A 21,783-nucleotide genomic window follows, 5' to 3' on the forward strand; every position below is an offset into this window, starting at 1 on the left:
TTCCTGTTCACTCTACCTATGATATTCTAGCTGTATAGCACCTATGCCTCAAGGATAGTTTGATTTTCTTTTTTCTGAGGATGGAAGATTACAGTGTGGTTCAATGTAGATAAAGTTGCTTTGTTCTGAGTGTTTACCCAAATATATTATTTAGTTTTATATAAAACATAAACTGATTTAAAATATATATATATATATATATATATATATATATATATATATATATATATATATATATATATATATATATATATATATATATATATAAATAAATAAATGAAATTATTCACTAAGGATTTAGCATAATAAACATTTAATCTGTCATATGTTCAGGATGATGGTTTGAAACAATTTGTTTAATATTTCACAGCAATTACATTTGTTTCAAGCAAAGATATTGATTCATACATCTACAGAAGCTACCACTTAGAATGGTTATGATCTTGGTTAGAATGGTACTAAGTTTGACTGGGCTAATAAAAGTGTCATTTTGAATATAATTCCCTGGAATGTTTAATAAATAAAAAGTTCTTGTGAACAGATAACCGGATGCATCTTGGTAGTTTGATGATGCACACCAGTATAGCAATGATGGTGATTTTATTTCTGAATATAGAGTTCAGAAAAATTATGTAAGTTGCAGTAGTAGTGCACCTTTATACAAAGAAATAAGACATGTCAGCTTCGAATATCCATTGCTGTTAGCCACTGCCCCTTTAAATAAGGCACACTCATAATTCTAGTTCCACTGGTTTCCATGGTATTGGCTCTACTGTGCCTGTGATTACTTTTTTCTGACAGTGCCCTATAGCCATAATCTCTAAGATGACTTACCCTCTAATTTCTTCATATTGTATTAATATCAATAATTAATTACTTAAACATAATTTCTATGACAGATACACATGTAAATGTGTCAGGTGACACAAATTAGTGAAGATAAAATATCAGAGTGCACAATTGCTGTTTTGAATCTCATCAGTCAAGTACATTGTAAAACAGTTAACTGCTGTTCAACTAGTCACATAAATACACTGGCAATTAGCCGAGAATGTTATGTTCATACTGTCTACATTTTATTATCTTATCTGAGCAAACTTGAGACAGAGGTTAGCAGTTTGAGACAGGTAGAGTTGCCAACAGACACTGGCATGACACCTAGCATAGCTGTCCATAAATGTTATATTACTGAACCTAAGCACTGTGAATGGCAGTAGAAAAAAACTTGAGTAAATGTCTTTTTTTTTTTTTTTAAATGTGCTTAAATTCACAGATAACAGCATTTAGATTTCATAGTCAATTGGCTCTTTGTTTATTGCTTTGCCTGTGAAAATGAATCATTTTTCTTCTACGACTGACTCATAAACATCAAATGAGTTTTTAAAATATAAAACACTTATGAGATATCATTTGTATAGAGACCAACAGTACTGAAAGTGCTCTTTGGTCAGGGCTTTTAACCTCTTAAGTTATAAAAGAGTGAATGACATTGCTTCTTAGAAAAGGTTTAGAAGTTTTAATTCCTTCTGCTAGTTCTTTGAATTGATTAATAAATAGTAGATGCTAGAGCTTTTTAGCTTGTTCACAGAATAAAAGCTTCTTACCTTTTGCACTTTAGCCCTTCATTCTCAACAGTTGTATTGGCAAATATAGTATTTGCACTTTGCAGACACCCTGCAACTATTGTACTATTATTTCAACTGTATGTGCTACAAAAATGGTTGGTAATGATGATTAGCAGTTTTCTCTGCAGACTTTTGGACTTGCGAGATTTCATAGAAGCTTCTTATCATCTACCTCAAAGACAATAAGGAAATACTCTAATACAGTTGGAAAACTGATATACTTAGCATAAGAAAAATGATTATCTAAATGCACGCCAGGTATTATCGATTTACAATTTAAAAAAATCAGACCGGATAGGAGGAAAACTAGTGGTAAAGCAGGTTGTAAAGTTGCTGCAAAACTATTATAGGAAAAGACCATAATGGACATGGAACCATCTCATCCATTGACATAAGATGATTTATTTTCAACTCAAACTGATACTGGCCAAGCATGATGGCAGTATTCATTGTCTCCAATCCTTCCAAAAGCTACCTCTCACAGCAAGAGAAACATCAACACGCATAAGGTACTGTCATGTATTAGTTATGGGTTTGTGATTTTTGGATGACACTGTTATTCTTTAACAGCGCCTGAGGAAAAAAATCATCTGTACTTTAGGAGTAAAGTGTGCAGGGACCGAGTTTGTTTCTGTGACAAATAATCTGAGAAGACCCCTGGTTCTCAGAAGAGAGCAGAAGTCTACAGTCTCAGCATGTTAGTGTTTCATAACGTACATAAGGGATCAGTATGTTACGGTATACCATAATCATCTTTAATGGATATTTTTTTTGGTTTTCTTATTAATTGATCAAAAAACGTTTTGTTTGTGGAGCCAACAAAATAAACTGATTCTGCTGATTCTCTGATATCCAAAAGCTCAAAAAACCAAAATAACAAACATATGCACTGATGAGATAACTTGTGATATTTGATATAAACTATCCTGCCAACATATTCAAAGTTTAAAACATGATACGGACACATATTAAATTATTTAAAATATGATACACACTCAGCATTCAGATACTGGGTCCATATTATCTTAATTTGTGTCACTGGGGTCACCGTCTCAAAGTGGTATAATTCCTTGAATGTTAAAGCTTAATCTATTGAGTCATTACTTTATGGCTGACTGGAGATGGGCCAGTCACAGCATGAATATAGGTTAAGGGTTCTGCCGAGTCAAATATTAGTCACTGGCTGCCTATTTAAGCCCTTTGAGGACACAAACTCCCTGACGTTACACTGTTCAGCCACACAATGAGGGCCTTTACTGGAGGACTATGGAGCTATCGGAATCTTCTCATCATCATTCTCACACCGCTGTTAATCCTACCACTGCCTCTGGTCATCAAGACACAGGTTAGAGTACAAATACACAATGGCACATGGTGCACAGAGTAACCAAAAACAATAATGTAAATTGGTAGTCAAAAACATGTAATGTACAATACTGAACATAATGCATAAATGTAGCAACATTTTGAATAAGACTCAAAGTATCCAGATAAAAACTGTTCAGGTACCAAATTATTTGCATAGGAATTAGTCTGAGCTATATATGACTTTTGAGACATATATGAGAAGCAGTGTTTATTTTAATAGTTAGTAGTGAATGAGTGCGTAAGCAGCTGATTGCATTCATCCTGAACTCACATAGTAAAGAAGGCAATTGTAAATTGCAACAAAAGTATTATTGGCTCACCTTTCAATGCACAGGCATATTCAAAATTTTAACCACCAATTACAATGATTACAAACTCAGTCTATGCAAATGTTGAGTAGCGCCATTATTTCACCTGTTTTCACAATACACAGTTAGAAATTAATTTGTATTACAGTAATTAATCACATTCCTTTGACACAATTATATCAAGCACAGTACAAGATTATGATTTTGACTAACCATTTACAGAATTTAGCTAACCCTTTCATCTAAAACAACATACAATTATGAGTGAATACAACTTGAGCAATTAAGGGTTAAGGGCCTTGCTCAGGGGCCCAACAGTGGCAACCTGTTGGTGGTGGGGCTCGAACTGGCAACCTTCTGATTATTAGTCAAGTACCTTAATCACTGAGCTACGACTGTAAACAACATACTGTAAATGTGCATGGTAATCCCTGCAGGTGGCTGAGTGTGCGTACACTCTGGTGCTAATGGCTGTGTTCTGGATGACAGAGGCATTGCCTTTGTCTGTGACGGCCCTTCTTCCTGCATTGCTCTTCCCCTTCTTTGGCATTATGAAGTCATCAGTGGTAACGTTTCCTAGCCACTCTGAACTTAGAAAACATGTCTATGTAAATATTACATTTTCTCTGTGGATGTCAGTTATACCGTACTCTTCAAAAGTAAAACTGTGAGATACCACTTCTGTATTAATCATGATCAAACAGATGCATTCCAGCAAACCGAGTGTACCTTTTCCATTAACTAATTTTTATATGCAGGTTGCAACAATGTATTTCAAAGACTTTCACTTGTTACTGCTGGGGGTCATCTGTCTTGCAACATCCATTGAGAAGTGGGGTCTCCACCGCAGAATTGCCCTTAAATTGGTCACTATGATCGGAGTCAACCCTGGCATGTAAGTTTCCTTTATCTTCTTATTTTCTATTTTCATTTCCGCTCTCCTCCAGGCAATAGCCTAACACCTGCTTAACACCTATGCATGCCTATTCGGTTCATGATTAAAAAAGGAAGAAGTGTTTGGTAAAGAAGTGCTTGTGTGAGGTTACAGGATATCTGTGTCCAATTCCTAAGATGCTGCATGGTCATATGTGCACATTGTGTCTCACTCCAGGTTGATGTTAGGCTTCATGGTAGGCTGTGCCTTCCTTTCCATGTGGTTGAGCAACACATCCACAGCAGCTATGGTGATGCCTATAGCGGAGGCAGTGATGCAGCAGGTCATGAGTGCAGAGGGCGAGGTCAGCCAGCACCAAGAGATGGCAGTGAACAGCATCTACAATCTTGCCCTTCAGCTGGAAGGTGGTGAGTTACTCAGACAGACTCTAACAATAATTAAGCCTTGTTGTTTTTCATATTTTTAAAACGTAACCTATTTTTGGCTCTGACAGATGATGAGAAACATTGTGAAAGGTTCAAGGATGTGAAGAGGTAATCAAGATACACTTGTATATTTAAAGTGATGTACTTCTTAATTATGTTTATTATATCTACTATATTTTTATAAATTATGTTGTAATCCACATAGCACAGAGCCAGTGATTCTTAGTGTCCCTGAGGATGATAACGTAACAGAGGTAACTGCTAAACACATTTGAAAACGACTTATTTGTCCTCTGAGTTACGCTCGCGTGTCTGTGAGAATAAATCAGTGCTGGCTTTTAGAAGCAAAGCAGCACATGGCCCTTGCTTGTAACTCATTCACACACATTCACTCACTCACTCATTTTTCACTCACTCACTCACATACATTTTTCACTTACACGTACACACACACACACACACACACACACACACACACACACACACACACACACAGACTAAGCACTCTGAAGATTCTTCACAAGGGAGATTATTATTACTCAAACAGTGGCATAGAGTGGTGCTTCACATCAATCGGTCTGTGTTCTTTTGACTGCTTTTGACTGATTTTTTTTTTGAGTGTGATTATCCTAATGGGAATTTACTAGTTATATTTTGCAAATCTCCTGGAAATAATTAATTTATATCTTTGTCTATAAGGCTCTACCAAGTTCACCTCTAAACTCAAAGTACAGGAACAATCGAGATCACATGATGTGTAAAGGTTTGTCGCTGTGCATTGCGTACTCTGCATCCATTGGTGGACTGACTACTTTGCCAGGAACATCTTCAAATCTCATTTTTGCTGAATATATCCATCAGTGAGTTGTCATACATGCATTTGTATATGAGTGTGGCATTGCCTTTGTATTTAGAGTATCTGGGTTTATCTGTTGTGTTGCAGATGAATAAATATTAATCTTTAACTTTACAGATTTTATCCAGACTGCAAGTCCATCAATTTTGGAAATTGGTTTGTTTTTTGCCTGCCTGTCTGCATTATTGTACTTTTCTCAGCTTGGATCTGGTTATACTGGCTTTTTTTGGGAACTAAGTGAGTGTTCATCATTACTCCCAAGTCCTTAGCCTCTACACACTCTCTTTGCCCCTCCCCCAATTTAAATACATTATTTAAATTGATAAACTTTTATTTAATGTGCTTTTCAGTGCATGAATGCTAGTCTAAGACCAGCTTTGTCTTCTCACCTAGTAATAAATAATACAGTGATCCTACATCACTGACTTGCATAATTTAATCTGACTCTTACACTTCCTTTCTTACCACAGTACCTATTTAATTTTCACATCTTGTTATCAGTCTCCTTCTTTGACATTGGCCTCATGCATTATCTCTCAAGTTGTATTACCCAATCCTTTTATCAAACGTCATCTAAGATGTTGTCTTTTCCTGTCTTTGTATCCTATTTCCAAATATATGGTACATGAGACTAGTTAGCAAATGAGGTTTTGTGGGAAGGACAATACACGCATTCTTTCCTCATTTTAATGGATACCTGTTTTAGTGACATATTCCAATGTCACTGTGTCATTACTGAGTCTAAAATTGCATGTTTGGCCTCAATTGAAAGTATGAAGTGAATCTCCTGCCTCCTCCCCAGTTTCCGTTCCATGCTGTGCTCCAGAGGAGGGCAGTCTGAACGAGAGATTGCTGCAGCCAAACTTATCAAGGATCAGTATAATGCACTAGGCCCTATGAGGTTAGATACTGCAAGTAAACATATAGTTCATGTTGATAAGTATTTAGCGATCAACAAGTGTTGAGTGATTGATGTTTTGTATTATGTGGCTAAAAATGTTTAAAATATATTATTTGATTTTCTTGATGTTTTTTTTTTTTTCTTTCAAACATGAATGGAGGCTAGTTACACAGTAATGTACAATTGTAGAATTATTTTTAACAGTGCTATTTAATACATAAATACTGGTAATCATGTATGTTTGTATTTATGGAACTGGACAGAAAGGAATGTAAGAGTGAATGAATTTCTGATGTTATCCCATTTCTCTGTTTCCTCTAGCCAGCAGGAGATAATCACCCTTGTTATTTTCTTCATTATGGCAGTGCTGTGGTTTGTGAGAGAGCCTGGCTTCATGCCAGGCTGGGCTTCACTATTCCCTGAGTGAGTATGCTAAGATCTCTGTAGCAGTTGTTAACCTTAACATTGACATGCAAACAACACAACACAAAACAAAATAAAAGCAAGGCAGTTAATAGGATATTACAGTTTTAATACAAGTTAAATAAAATACTACATGTAGTGTACAGTAAAGAAAGCTTTTAGAGATATTTAGACACTTACCATTATCTCATTGACATGAAAAATATTTCCTTGATATTAAAAGAGACTCTATGAATTACCTTTTAAAAGTGTTTATTTCTCCTCTCTTTGTAGGTATCCTGGCTATGCTACTGATGCCACTGTAGCTCTCCTTTTGGGTGTTTTGTTCTTTATTATCCCTGCTAACAGACCCACTGCAGATAACTATGGTATTTCATTAGCCATCTACATCAGGCGTGTCAAACTTAATTTCTGTAAAGGGATACATTACACTTAGTCCAATGTCAAGTGGGCTGAACCAAAAAAAATTTAAAATATACGTTCTGAATACATAAATTAAGTTTGTATCACATACAAAACAGTTGAATGAACAGGAATTCATAATCCTCCACATTTTCTAAAATATTCTTTTGGAAGGAGACATGCTTATATTCTTAGCAGCAAATGAAAATTTTGCAACCTGGTCTTGAGTTTATTGCTGTACCGTTCATTATAATCAGAACAAAGTTTGTATTTCATAGTTTGTTATTTCACAGGGGTTGGGGTAAGGATGTATATATCACTTCCATGGCCACAGGTGTATAAAACCAAGCACCTAGGCATGCAGACTGGTTCTACAAACATTTGTGAAAGAATGGGTCGCTCTCAGGAGCTCAGTGAATTCCAGTGTTGCACTGTGATAGGATGCCACCTGTGCAACAAGTCCAGTCGTGAAATTTCCTCGCTGCTAAATATTCCACAGTCAACTGTCAGTGGTATTATAACAAAGTGGAAGTGATTGGGAATGACAGCAACTCAGCCATGAAGTGGTAGGCCACGTAAAATGACAGCATGGTTAACGGATGCTGAGGCGCATAGTGCACAGAGGTTGCCAACTTTCTGCAGACACAATCGTTACAGACCTCCAAACTAATCAGTGGCCCTGCATAGAGAGCTTCATGGAATGGGTTTCCATGACCAAGCACCTGCATCCATGCCTTACATCACCAAGCGCAAGGCAAAGCGTCGGATGCAGTGGTGTAAAGCATACTGCTACTGAACTCTAGAGCAGTGAAGATGTGTTCTCTGGAGTGACGAATCACGCTTCTCTGTCTGGCAATCTGGTGGACAAGTCTGGGTTTGGCAGTTGCCAGGAGAACGGTACTTGTCTGACTGCATTGTGCCAAGTGTAAAGTTTGGTGGAGGGGGGATTATGGTGTGTGATGGTTTTTCAGGAGTTGAGCTCAGCCCCTTAGTTTCAGTAAAGGGAACCGTTCATGCTTCAGCATACCAAGAGATTTTGGACAGTTTCATACTCCCAATTTTGTGGGAACAGTTTGGGGATGGCCCCTTCCTGTTCCAACATGACTTCACACCAGTGCACAATGCAAGGTATATAAAGACATGGATGAGCAAGTTTGGTGTGGCAGAACTTGACTGACCTGCACAGAGTCCTGACCTCAACCCGATAGAACACCTTTGGGATGAATTAGAGTGAAAACTGCAAGCAAGGCCTTCTCGTCCAACATCAGTGTCTGACGTCACAAATGCGCTTCTGGAAGAATGGTCAAAAATTCCCATAAACAATCTCCTAAGCTTTGTTGAAAGCCTTCCCAGAAGAGTTGAAGTTGCTATAACTGCAAAGGGTGGGCCGACATCATATTAAATCCTATGGATTAAGATTGGGATGTCACTCAAGTTGGGATGTCACTCAAGTTCATATGCATGCGAAGGCAGACAATACTTTTGCCAATGTAGTGTTTGTATGTATATATATATATATATATATATATATATATATATATATATATATATATATATATATATATATATATATATATATACACACACAATTCTTGACATGAATACTTATTAATGTTTTTTTTCTCATCTTTCTAACAGATGCTATGATAACATGGAAGGAGTTCCAAGCCTGTATGCCTTGGGAGATTTGCCTGCTTGTGGGAGGGGGTTTTGCTTTAGCTGAGGGTGCTAAGGTAAGGTGGTGCAGCACAGTATTTTCACTGTTCCTAGAATTGCACTCTTCTCAACTGAGTTTGATGTTCTTCCTAGGATCTGTTGGAATCAGCTTAGTGGTCACACTCAAAGTGTTCTTATAATCAATAGGAAAGCACTGGTGTTAACCTTCCATATTCCTTCTATTTATTCTCCGGTATTTGTCCAATTTCTCACATTTCTTCTATTTAGTGTTTCCATCAGTTCTGTTTGCCACATTTTCTATCACTGCTGTTTTCTGCATCTTATCTACAACCACTATTACTGATTAAGAAACCATTACTTGCTTGTTTCGATCTGGAGGTCCCTCAGGACCTTAGCTTCATTGTTTTTGACCACTCTCTCTGTCTCTCTTTGCTACTCTGTGCATGGTGTGGTTTCTGGCCTAAATTTTGACAGCTTTCAGCTTATTCTGTCTGCTGAGTATCTTATGATTGGCAGGGTATATATATTTATGGATTTGATCTTATTACATCGAACTAACTGTCAAATATCTGCTTTACCCCATGAAGGTGTTTTTTCCATGTGATAGGAGAATCACCAGGTATTTGTAGCTGTTATCTAGGTCTGTTGCATGGCCTTGTGACAGTTCAATTACCTCTGTCCTGATTACTTTTCCACTTTTTCCCCAGCAGACCACATGTTTTTAGCCTAAATGATATAGCAGTGTCCTTTTGTAGATCCTGGGGAGGTAGATCATTGAGTCAGTGTCACTGATAATGACTCTGCTCCTGAATCTGTATCCATACCCACTCTTAATGGTGGTCTTGCTTAAGGCATTCAGGCCAACACATAACTGCATTGGAAGCAATGCATATTTTTGGTATATATCATACTTTATGGTCACCTGGACAATTGCCTTCAAGTTGGCTTCTAGTGTTATTCTCCAGTGTCCCACTCAGTTCTGGATAAAGGCTTTTATGTTCTTATCGACTTTTGTAATCAATCTGGGCAATCGTCAGGTTAATCCATCTCATTTTGTAGTAATGTTTTACTCTTTTAGTATTTTTTTTTTCATTTTCCTGACCACGAAGTCGACTTTTACTTAAATAATGAAGAAATATGACACACAAATGTATCACTTTTTGTAGCACATGGCAAAATATGTTTAGTTTTTGATATAGCACATATGGCAATTCCAGCCTTTAGCTACATGAAAGGAAAAAGGTTGGTGACTGTGCTGATCCTTTTACACATAAATTTCACACAGGGACAACTTACAACTTGTGACAAGGAAAATGACTAATGATTTTGTTTCTGTATTAATATTTGTTTACTGAAGGTAAATTTTAGTGTTTTAGTGCTTAATCTGGTTTTAGCAGACAATGGGCCAGACCCATAAAACTGTGCAACATGGTATTTAATTCCTGTTCTTAAGGTTGCTGTGGCAATGATTAGAACACTGCTGTGATAAAGTCACTTGAGCCATAGGTGAAAACCAGTTAAAATCAACATGTGAATGAAGTTATGCATGTTAAAGACCCACACAAAGACACAAATGACTGACTAACCCCAGTCATCAGACAAGTAGTATACTGCAAACCAGTTATGTAATGCAGTATATTTGTTACTTTCACCAAGAGGGGTCTTCTAAGTAATGGCAGAGTATTTTTTCTGAATTTGGCCCATTATTTTGTTTGTTGTGCTGTCTTTGGTTTTTAGAAAAGCATATAGCCAAATCTTTTATCCAGTAACACCTTTACCTGTTATTTTTACTCCACAGGTCTCTGGTCTATCCTCCTGGGTTGCAGAATTGATGACTCCATTGGGGAGCCTCCCTGTACTGGCTACTGTTACTATTGCCTGTATCTTAGTCACCTGTATCACTGAAGTAGCAAGTAATCCAGCCACCATTACCATCTTCCTGCCCATACTTGCTCCTTTGGTATGTTAACTAGGGACCAATCATCAAGGCCTTAGTAATATGTTATAAGTGTCTTAGGTATGGCTTTATTTATTCATATTTAATACAATGTGCATTGTGTATGTCCATTATCAGGCTGAGGCAATCAACATTAATCCCCTGTACATGCTGATACCCACAACTCTTAGTGTGTCATTTGCCTTCTTACTTCCTGTTTCCAACCCCCCAAATGCCATTGCCTTTGCTTATGGGCATCTATCAATAATAGATATGGTGAGTTCTCATCAAAACAATTTCTTTAGTCAACTTTGAATATTTGTTTTATTTATTATGAATATGCAATAATGGTTAAAATGTTTGTTTCATCTCTCCAGGTGAAAGCAGGACTGGGCTTGAATATCATAGGTGTCCTTGCAGTCCTGTTAGCAATCAGTACATGGGGTACATCATTGTTTGCTCTGGATACATATCCAGACTGGGCTCCCATCCATGATCTAACAAACACAACCGGTATTTGAACATCCACAGAGTACTGTATAGTATAATGATCAAGGACAAAGAATGCATGGATATTAAGAAAAAAATGCAACTAAAGAGTAAGACTTAGATATGGATGAAAATTCTTGTTTGACATGCAAAAAACAAGGAACCAAAGTTATTAGGCTTATAGGGTTATAAGCACAATGGTAGTATCCATGTTTTGTTACAGTGCTTCAGAGTACACATTAGTTTGTGTAAATTAATTAAAAGGTTGAATAATGGGTGTTATACTGTGTATATTATTTTGTACTGGAAATACTGTTGTTGTTTTTTTTATACCTACTACTAACAATAATACATTTATTTATATAAGCAGATTTTATACATGTAGCTTAGGCATTAATCAAGCCAAATAATGAAATATGAAACAGGACTCTGGAGCCAGTAGAAATTTTATGTTACTATCGCTTATGGACAAGATAAACTAAAACCATGGGTTAGCTTCTTAGCATCTTACAGTGTGAGACGTGATGTAACTCCATGTTTGGTAAAATTGAAAAAGCCTTTGTTTGGTTTTATGAATGCTGCAAAACCATTGGAAAAAAACCCTAAACACTTAAACATAATGAAATAAAGAAAAATGCACAATGATAGAGGAATCAAAAGTACAACACCATTTAATTGCAGCTGTGCAGTAATGACAGTCACTCTTATTTGTTCATATAGCTCATGGCTATGAAGAGAGTTTATGCTTACATTTGAATTCAGAATAATTAAATAAATAATGTATTTTAGAATAATGTTTGTGTTCTTTGAAATTAGCTGTCTGTGATCATTTTTTTATAGCTAGAGGAAAAAAAAAACATTTATTTGGATATGGTTTTTCAATTCTATACTATAAATACAAGAAGTGTACTGAGAAATGGTCAACAAGGATGACTATACCCTAATTTAATATACAGAAAAAAATTGTTTGCCCTGTATACTCTCAAGATATAGTAATGTTTTTCTAATGTCACTTAATTCATCATTGAATGCTTTGTTGTATATTTGTATATTTTATATTCAGTTTCTCTCACCATCCATCTAACCCAATGCATCATCTGATGTGATCATCTTCTGTTGGAAGTACACATGTATTAAATCACAACTATTATGTGATGTCTGTCCATTTGATGTGGTGTACTTTTCATTTATTAAATGTGTATTAAACAGCTACATTTGGTCTAGTAGAAGTAAAAAAAAAATTGCTTGTTTTTGAGGATTTTAGAACTTTACAAAACTTAAATATTTGAATATTTAGGAATCTAGCCAAAATAATCCTCTTGTCTTAGAAACACCTACCTTGTACAGATGTCAACACACCACTTTATAAGGTTTGTGTGATGAGTGAGGCAGGATGCAAGTGTGAATCAAGATACACCCTAAACAAAATGATGTTTATTGAAAATGTAGATGTAAATAAGACACAAACATGAACAAGAAATATACACAACCATAGCTCCAAATGCAGTCGCAAACATTACTTGACATGGTCTCAACAATGGACAGAAAATGAAAAAACAGGGATAGTTTATGTAGTCAAACTTTGAATAGAACGAGGCGCAGGTGAAGCAGGGAAGGTAGCTAATAATGGGGGCGTGGCAACATGTGGAAACAGGAAAGCAAACAGAAATACATGGTGACACATTGACAGAACAAAGTCACAAACAGAATGCCACGTGGAAAGTCCTAGCAGGTGGGCGAAGGAATTGAGTCAGGAAGCATGATAGCTTGCACTTTTACCAGTGGTACCATCTTGGTAAAACAGTAAAATCTTTTTGCTGTCACATGGCACTGCAGACATTTTGGTTGCAGTCCATCATTTCTCTGAAGCCTTGTCTTGTTTCCATTCCTTCCCTCTGCATTTTACATTTTATATTTTTAAATTAAAGGATTATTTTTCAAATTTTAGATGTGTTGCATAAGCCTCGACTGAAAGGGCCCAGTTGCTGGGGCCCTGTGCCATATGTGATTGTACCCCTGCCCCACTGGTAGTAACACGGCTGTCTGTAACTTACTTTTTGACTCACCTGAAATAGTGGTGCTGAACCTGTCAACATGTCTGTTATACTGGCAATCCTATTAAGTACAATACTAACATCTTTCATAGGAAACCGCTATGCGTTGTGATACATTTGCCAATAAGGAGGTGTAGATTGGTTGTTCACTACAATATAAGGTAACATATGGATAAGAATGTAGCAAACTATAAAGGGAATCTTAATTGTCCACCAAGAATTCAAACAACACTAAAAATGTCTGTCACTAAAACAGAACATTAAAACAATAAATGGACTGTGAATCCAGCTAACAATTCTGTCAGAGGTCAACCACAGGCATTTCTAATGGTCAACGTACCTAATTACACAATAGGTCTCCCATTGCAGGTAGAGCAAAAATACTAGTAACACTTGGTTGGATTCCAAAGATAGTTACTCCAGTAGCCTATTATAGTCTTGGACTAAAAAAGCATGAATGGTAAGATACTACCAATTAGTTAGTATTTGCCTTTTTGTCTTTCTTTTAAAACAATCGATTTTAAGATTAACCAATTTAATCTTGACTGTAACAATGGGTATTTTCGGCCCCCAAACCTTTGGGAATGAAGTTAAGGGTGGGTAAGATAAGGGATGGTAAATACATTAATCAATAATACAGACAGAGGAATGGATCACTGCAGTTATATATACGTATTTGACTGTAAGGATTACATGTGAATTCTGGACTGTAATGGACTAGAAAAATAACGAAAAAAAAACAATGTAGACCTACCAAAGATGACAAACCTAACACAGTTCACAGAACATAATGCATTTCCACTTCTGCACCTTTAAGAAGGGTACCGCCCACGTGTTGCTTGTTGCCCATGCTACAGGTTGCCTACCTGTCTCGCACAGTTCTGCATAACACCACTGAGCTCGCGCCGAGGCTGCAAAAAATGTGCGGAAAACCGACCGCAACTGGATCTTTCCAAGAGTAACTCCGCCCTTGTTCTGAGGCTGACACATTCACAAAGAAAACTCGTTTTGTGTCTGAAGAGGGAAGAGTACAAATACCTTCGCTTTAATTTATCCTAAGTTGAAAGACTTCTCAAAAGCGAGTGTCGATTATGCTGGACCCATCCTCCAGTGAAGAATCCGGAGGTGAACTTCCTCCTGAGAATGAACCACCAGTCAAAACTGAAAAACCCTCTAAAAAGCTCCCTAGGTCTGAAAAAACCCCAGGAGCTCCGCGTACACAAAACAAGAAACCACCATCTCCATCTCCTGATGAGAACAAAAATGAACAGGAAAGACTTCAGAAAGAAGAATCGGAGAGGAAAATCAAACTACAGATTTACGTGTTTGTGCTCCGGTGCATAGCATATCCTTTTAATGCCAAACAACCAACGGATATGGCACGACGACAGCAAAAGGTGAGTAGACGTTTAATACTCAAGTAAAAAACATCGTGCACCTGTTACACTCATGACATTTTCCCTTCGGGGCAGGCTACCTTGCTAGTCCAAAACAACCGTGCAGAGAAACTGTAGGGTTTTGTGTTTGCGTTCTGTACATAACATAACACTACACACCGCAGCGCACCAGTTTCACAGCGCAACATAACATTTGAATTTCGATGAAAATGAACGTTAATTGAACGTTACCTATTGGCCTAATTGCTGTAAAGTTAGTTATTTGAAAATGCCTACATTTTAGCATTCTTTTAGAACTGACATTTCTATACTAGCTATGTTTACACTGGGATTTCAAGCTTCCTAGAAAATTAGCACATATGCAATAAAAACACTGATAAAAACACCGTCGAGCTCAAAAAGGTGTAAGGCAGACGAATTGGATCACATTAACTTGAATTTCTGCTGCAAATAGAAGAGTAATGTAGTAAAAGTATCTCACTTGTTAGCTTCGTCTTCATTGGCTACTTTCCTGTGTAGTCTGTAGTAAGTTTCTTGCGTACCATGTTTTATTTCAATCTAGATAGATAATGTACATAAATATCCATAAAACTAATGTTCATAAATAAACCTGAATAGCAGAAAATAAAGAAGCCTAATACATTTAAGAAAGTTAAATAATTTAATGTACGTGTTATGCATGTCTGTTTACTGTTTTGTTTTTATGTGTGCTTATGCAAATCTGTACTGCATCCAGTGAGCTGATGATACTTCCTTTAGTTTTAGAATGATTTCCTATGCTGAAATGAGCACTGGAAGGCTCCACTTTTGGCTCTGTGGGCAGCACCTTTATGGAAACGTGAGCTCTGTCCACTAATGATGATTCATCTGTCAATTATAACTTTTATTATTCTTTTCCTGCAAAAATGTCTATAGCATCAATGGTTTTATTTATATATATATATATATATATATATATATATATATATATATATATATATATATATATATATATAAACGGTTCTTTACAGAAAATCTACAAATCAGTGCCCATAACATGTACTTGTACTGTACCAGTTTGGGTTCTACTGAGCTAGCTTCCAAGAAGTCTGTAATATAATGCAATTTACAAATATAATCTTGTGCATCTTTCAGGTGTTTGCCCTCTGTCACTGAAGTGGCAGGGATGGCTATGTAGCAACCTAACTGATAAAGAAAATAACGTAGCAATTATCACTGATGGCAAAGTCATTGATTGTCTTTAAGGTGCAGACTAGTTTAAACTTTCATAATGTTCTAACTGTTTTATTTATTTGATACATTTTCTATTTTAAATAGGTGCATGGCAGACACAGTCCAGATTTACTTAAGCAAACAGTGATAATACCAATACTTAAGTGGAAATGAAACTCTTAAATCAGTGTTTACCTTCAGCAATTTTGTGTCTCATTTATTGTTGTTGTTGTTATTATTATTACATTTTATAAAATGAAGAAAAAAAACAAAAACAACAACATGTTATTGGCATTGTATATTAGCCATCGGCCTCCTTGATCTCTAAAATATTTGCCTTAGCCATTGAAAAACCCATATCGGTCAACTGTTATGCTTCATGATAAACTTTGGTACAGTAGTTCTAATTCTTCATTAAACTCAGTAGCCTAATATATAGTAGATTTATCTGAGGAAAGGTCGTTTTTCAGCTTTTATTCTTTTAAAAACAATGTTTAAGGTTGATGGAAGTTTAATTTTCTCAGAATATATCCTTGCACAATATATCTGCACAATGTATCATTAATTTGTTATAATTTGTAATATTGATGTCACATTAACTGTTAAAAAAACTGTTCAAGGCCTGCACTGTGTAGCAATATAACAGCAATATAATGTTTTGTTCAAGTCATTCATATGTATGGTCTTGATTTTGACAGCAACTTATCTTTAAATGGATTGATTCTGGATTATTGAAAATTTAATGAAATTCTCTACATGGCCTCCTATCGCTGTTCTTTAGGTTTAATCCTATTGTGAGTTGATTCTAGTATAGAATTTTTAATTATAAACAAGAAGGAGAGGGACATTTAATGCTAATTAGGTTTCAGGCAGTCATAGTTCAGATTTGATTTAGATGTAGACACTGGAAAATCAGGAAGCTCCTATGTACTCTCTTGTCTCCTTGTTTCAGAAGTTCTTAATCTGAATAGGCAAACCAATATGAGATTCATTGCAGACATTTCATTGCAACTGAACTGACTACTCAGTTCAGAAATATCCATGTTTTCATAAACTAGGGGATTGTGGTGTGTTACATTACATTAATAGTGTGTGCAGCTTATTTACTGTTCTTTTTTCACTCTGGTACAAATAAGGTACCAACTGCTTATAGAAATAACATTTCTTTCTGTGCCCAGACTACATGAGTTGTGTTCCTCTGTGTGAGTGCTTTTCACATTGTGGCAGCTGCCTGCTCTATGGAGAAGAGGTTTGTTGATCTCTGAGTGCTGCAGACCTCTTAAGATGAACTGTGAAGGGGAGTAGGCAGGAGGAGGCCAGTGCAGCATTTTATAAAATATTTTGTTTTTGTTTATAGAATACTTTTGTTTTCAGCGATGATCAGTCATTGACATCCCTTCAAGAATTGATTTCTTTTTGTGACCATGGACTGTTACTCTCAGGAACATGCACTGCTTGTGTTGCCAAAAAAAATGTAACTGAATTTTAATTGCTGTCATACTTGGTGATTGTGAATTCATATCCACCTAGCTGACTGGGTATATAATGGATATCTGATGTACTGTACTATTAGGCCTAAGTCATAGTTCTTGATGGTAGTTAATAAGTTCTCTTAACAGTGAGATTCCCACAATTCCCATAGTCATAGCATGAGAAACTATTAATAAAAGTGAGATGTCTTTATATTTGAGAGATCTTGCTAATTTTAATTTTTTGTAAGAACTTGTTGTAGTAGCCCTGCCATTATAATAACACTACTAAAAATCTTTGGAAATCATTGGAAGGCCTTGTTTTTTATGGTAAACATATATTCTGACACTGTTCTGAACTTGCATACGGCCAGACTGTCCTTGCACTTTGGTATTGTATTTATGAATGATTCAGAAAGCACTCTTCTTCCTAACACTTGTGAAAGAGAGAGTCTGTGAAAGCACTGTTTAGAAGCAGTGATACAGCGTATACTGCTAAGTATATGTACTAAATGTCATGCGTCGTCTCAGAATTTATTTATTTTTTTTATGTGAAAAATGTGATTCATTGTTTTCAAAGCATTTTGGTCTCATTATTCGGATGGGTGGATGTGTAAATGCAGCTGTATGGGTATTGCTCTCAGCTGGACTGTCTGCTGAATAAGTGAATTAAATGCAAATGTAAATATGTGGGCCCACTGGGAGATTACTCTGTTTATGAGCCAAGGTCTCTTTACATAAGTGCCAGCTTGGTGTTCTCAAAGAACTCTTCCTTATTGCTAACCAGTGAGTGGGCTGATTAAGGCAGCCTAAAACACACTCCCGCTAACTCTGTTCCCCTCTTCTTCCACTATTTCCTTTCTATTTTAATATTTTTGTCTTTTCTATAGCTTTTACTATGTTTTGTATTTTTCCATTTTTTTGAGAACACCTCCCAATGAGTTATCTCTCATGTGCCTGTGGTGATACCAATGATTGATTCTAGCTGGCAGAAAGTCACAGCCTGAAAATCGCACTGAAGGATTTCCCATGCCTTCCTCCACAAAAGTCTAATCTGTTGGCTCCAGAATCTTGGCCTTGTTATTTTTTTTCATAATCGGCTTTGTATTTGCGTTTATGTAAGTAGAATTTCCTAGTTCCCAACACTATTGACATCTTAACTCAAGCAGTGGAGACAAATGTCTCACCAGAAGCAGAGTCCCATCCTTTATGTCTCCCCTCTTTGTTACTTTCATTCTTCTTGAGATTCATATCACTTCACTGAGTTAAATGAGCTTGCCTCCTTTGTATATATGCACTATTGGTGAGGTTATGGTGTGGCTCAGAGGGCTTTGCCACTCTTGATGACATTTTTCTCTATGGGTCCCTTATAAGTTGCCCTGTCTACCATCACAGGCAAGAACTCTGCTGAAAGGAAGTGGCTCTTCTGCTCAACAACTGTGTGGTTGTTGAAATAAAAAGGATAGGGCAAGAGTTGCAACAGACTGAAAGCAGTAGTCTAGATTCAAGTTCATCTTACAAAATAATATTTAGTGTCCAGTGTTTACTTAATTTAGTTTTGCATTGAAACTACAAGCCTTATGTAGTTAACAAGTAATGTATCACCTAAAATGTTTTCTGTATGCCCATATCTTTATATACTTGCTTTAAATAATGTCAACTGTGGAACTGTAATATTATAGTTTTGGCTATGTTTGTTCAGAGAATACTGTTACCTAGGAACTTTCTCCCAAGCCTCCTAGACAAGAATTCACACTAGGTTTAGACTCTGGCAAAGGTGAAGTCAGCATACATGATTACTCTGCACTAATTGACATTTACTGAGATGTACACTGTCATATTCTAATATTGATTGTTTATTAGTAAGGATTGTCACTGAAGATACTCATCTACCAAAGAGTAGAGACCAGAATCATCCACAATTCAGTATCTTGGATCTGTGGGGCTGTTTGTTGTTTGTTAGTGATTTCTTTGTTTGTCTGGTTGACAGATTGGATGTCCATGCATCACCTTCCACTCCTGCCCTCCTGTGGTTCGTTTAACAAGTAGTTCCAGTCAATGAAGCCTATTTATAATTATGTCCTGACAGGCTCGTCAAGCCCTCCATGTGCTTACGTGACAGTTAAGGTTTAGGTGAGGCATGGAACACTTGACTGCATTAAAAAAGATATATTATAATGATTGTCATTAAAATAATGCCAGATTTATAAATCCTACCACTAGATTTAATGTTATATTAACTGCAAATAGTGCTACCATGACACGTTTCTTCGTTCACAATGTGGATTGCCAACATATTTTACTGTTAGCTTGATATGTGGCATCTCATTTTATTCTCATTTGCATATGATTGTTAGGGAATCATAAAAGAACACTGTTCTGCAAAAAAAAGGAACCTGTCTGAAGGTAAATGTGGATTGGATGATGGTCACTCTAACAGTGTTTGGTCAGACATGCAAGTCATCATGAAGCAAAATTCTGCACATGCACCTATTTAGCTAATTGATACATTTATTTAAAAGGCAGATTTTTGGTCTACTTGGTGTGGTGTGAACCTTACAGGTGCAATAGTAGGAGTACATGAAGAGGAAGGTGAATTGCTTGAGCAAGATCTCAGTGCCATGAACTTTTTTCATAAGAAATACAAATTTAGGTGATACAGAGGAAGAAACATTATATAGGAGAGAGAAAATGTTGCTTGCAATATTGTATTACTCTATTACAGTATTACTGAATTACTGTCATAAGCTCAGGTCTGCCATGATTTAGAAGTATTTCAGTTACCAGATTGGTGAAAGTTACAAATGAGCTACATTTTACGCACAACTGGCAATTTTCGGCATACCACTGGTCTCAAAACTAGCGTTAGTCAGTCATTGTTTCTTGGTGTGGGTCTTTTAATATGTTTTTTCTCCTTTACATGTTGAATTTGATTGGCTTTACTGCAGGTAAGTTGATACTAGCATGCTAAAATATTGCCATGGTAACGTTATGAATAGTAAATACCATGGCAGTTCCTGTCAAGTTTTATGAATCTGGCTTTATATTTTTTAGCTCTTTTGTGCAACTGGAACTCAGATATATTTTTATGCTTTTTTAACAGAATCTAAATAAATAAATTTATTTTGGATACCATTGCTTTTCGTTAGCATATCCTCAGTGGAATTTTGCTTTTCTTAATATTTGGGTGTAGTAGAGTAGTATGAATAATATAATGTAGAATTCTTTACTGACAAAACCAAATTCAGTGGCAGTTGACAAAAAAAAAAAAAACTGCGCAAAACTTTGGGGGTCGATGTGATAATTTGATATTTGTGTTTATAATTGCAAATGTTGAAAACATTTAAGATGAACTACCTTTGAGCATAAATGTCTAAGTGATGGTTCAGGTCCTAAGTGGCTGTGCTGTGGTAATGAACATCTCTATAAGGGCAGCATCTTTTGCTGGAAGTAAACATCTGAACAAATCCCTAAAAATGTTTGTTCCGCTGAAGACTGAAATGATACATCAGCTAATTTTTTTCATATAATTGGGGGGAAAAAAAATCAGAATTAAATTGTTCAGAATGGGGATTTATGTTTTTGATGTAATGTATGCATTAACATTTTTGATATAACTTGCCTTTTAATTTTAGATCTCACTGTTTTTGTCATTCTTGAACAAGAGTTTGCTTCACTCTACACCCGGAGATTCCTTTGTATTCTAGTCTTACAAACAACACTTTTTATCCCATTTTGATAGCCTTTATTCTCAAAACTGCATTTATTTTATGCAATATGAGAAAATAAGAACAGACATTAAGAATTCTGTGTAAGGTCATTAGCCAGCTTGCCCCTGGTGAACTGCAGTGTGTGGGTGGGCGTGTGTGCCCGTGTGTGTGCGCCCGTGTGTGTGCATTCACATGCTTAAGCTATTGATTGAACAAACACCATGGCTGGTTCGGTAGATACCTTTCTGTGAAATTGAGAATGACAGTTTGAGTGATAGCCTATACATTCATCCCTTGTCCTTTAGCTTGCAGTGTTCTCTGAGTACGTTTTTTCTTTTATGTGTATGTATTTGTGTGTGCATGTCTGTACACATGTCTGTAAATACATTTTATGAAATAAGTGCTTATGTTGGTAAGTATATGCAAATACATGATTGCCAACATATTTGTCTGTCTGAAATAAATGTATAAATAAATAAATCTCACCATCAGATTTAGTCTGGTCTAGCTCCATATTGGCAAGAGCATAATATATAATTATTAGGATTCAATATGGTAGAGAAAAGAAAATGAGAATTGTTTTAATTTCATTAAGCTTGACAAATGTATCACCTTTTTGATAAATGCATAGTGTTG

At 36.2% G+C, this 21,783-nt stretch overlaps 2 protein-coding genes across 4 annotated transcripts in view; both read left to right on the forward strand.

The window, feature by feature from the left end:
- The first annotated feature begins 2,866 nt into the window (after window positions 1–2,866).
- slc13a1 (solute carrier family 13 member 1) lies at window positions 2,867–12,484 on the forward strand. Its single transcript, XM_027018533.3, has 15 exons — window positions 2,867–2,970; window positions 3,739–3,867; window positions 4,060–4,196; window positions 4,413–4,603; window positions 4,690–4,729; window positions 4,827–4,875; window positions 5,321–5,481; window positions 5,595–5,714; window positions 6,280–6,378; window positions 6,700–6,801; window positions 7,075–7,169; window positions 8,842–8,936; window positions 10,679–10,840; window positions 10,955–11,092; window positions 11,194–12,484. Exons 1-15 carry the CDS (start codon window positions 2,869–2,871, stop codon window positions 11,335–11,337), a joined length of 1,764 nt encoding a protein of 587 aa, XP_026874334.2. The 5' UTR covers window positions 2,867–2,868; the 3' UTR covers window positions 11,338–12,484.
- Window positions 12,485–14,265: 1,781 nt separating this feature from the next.
- cadps2 (Ca++-dependent secretion activator 2) overlaps window positions 14,266–21,783 on the forward strand; it is a 116,916-nt gene continuing 109,398 nt past the window's right edge. For all 3 annotated transcript variants that reach the window (XM_081712060.1, XM_035523759.2, XM_035523761.2), the window contains exon 1: window positions 14,266–14,756. In XM_081712060.1, the coding sequence (XP_081568186.1) occupies window positions 14,451–14,756 (306 nt within the window). In that variant the 5' untranslated portion in view covers window positions 14,266–14,450. The remainder of the gene's footprint in view (window positions 14,757–21,783) is intronic.

The sequence above is a fragment of the Electrophorus electricus genome, chromosome 4, assembly GCF_041902795.1.
Source record: "Electrophorus electricus isolate QZ-2024a chromosome 4, ASM4190279v1, whole genome shotgun sequence".
Classification (NCBI taxonomy): domain Eukaryota; kingdom Metazoa; phylum Chordata; class Actinopteri; order Gymnotiformes; family Gymnotidae; genus Electrophorus; species Electrophorus electricus.

What these genes read in the sequence shown, in the direction of transcription:
- slc13a1 (XM_027018533.3), top strand. Translation starts at nt 2,869, where the DNA reads ATGAGGGCCTTTACTGGAGGACTATGGAGCTATCGGAATCTTCTCATC. An exon ending in CTCTGGTCATCAAGACACAG is followed by an intron (nt 2,971 to 3,738) that starts GTTAGAGTACAA and finishes TAATCCCTGCAG; the next exon opens with GTGGCTGAGTGTGCGTACAC. An exon ending in TGGCTTTTTTTGGGAACTAA is followed by an intron (nt 5,715 to 6,279) that starts GTGAGTGTTCAT and finishes CCTCCTCCCCAG; the next exon opens with TTTCCGTTCCATGCTGTGCT.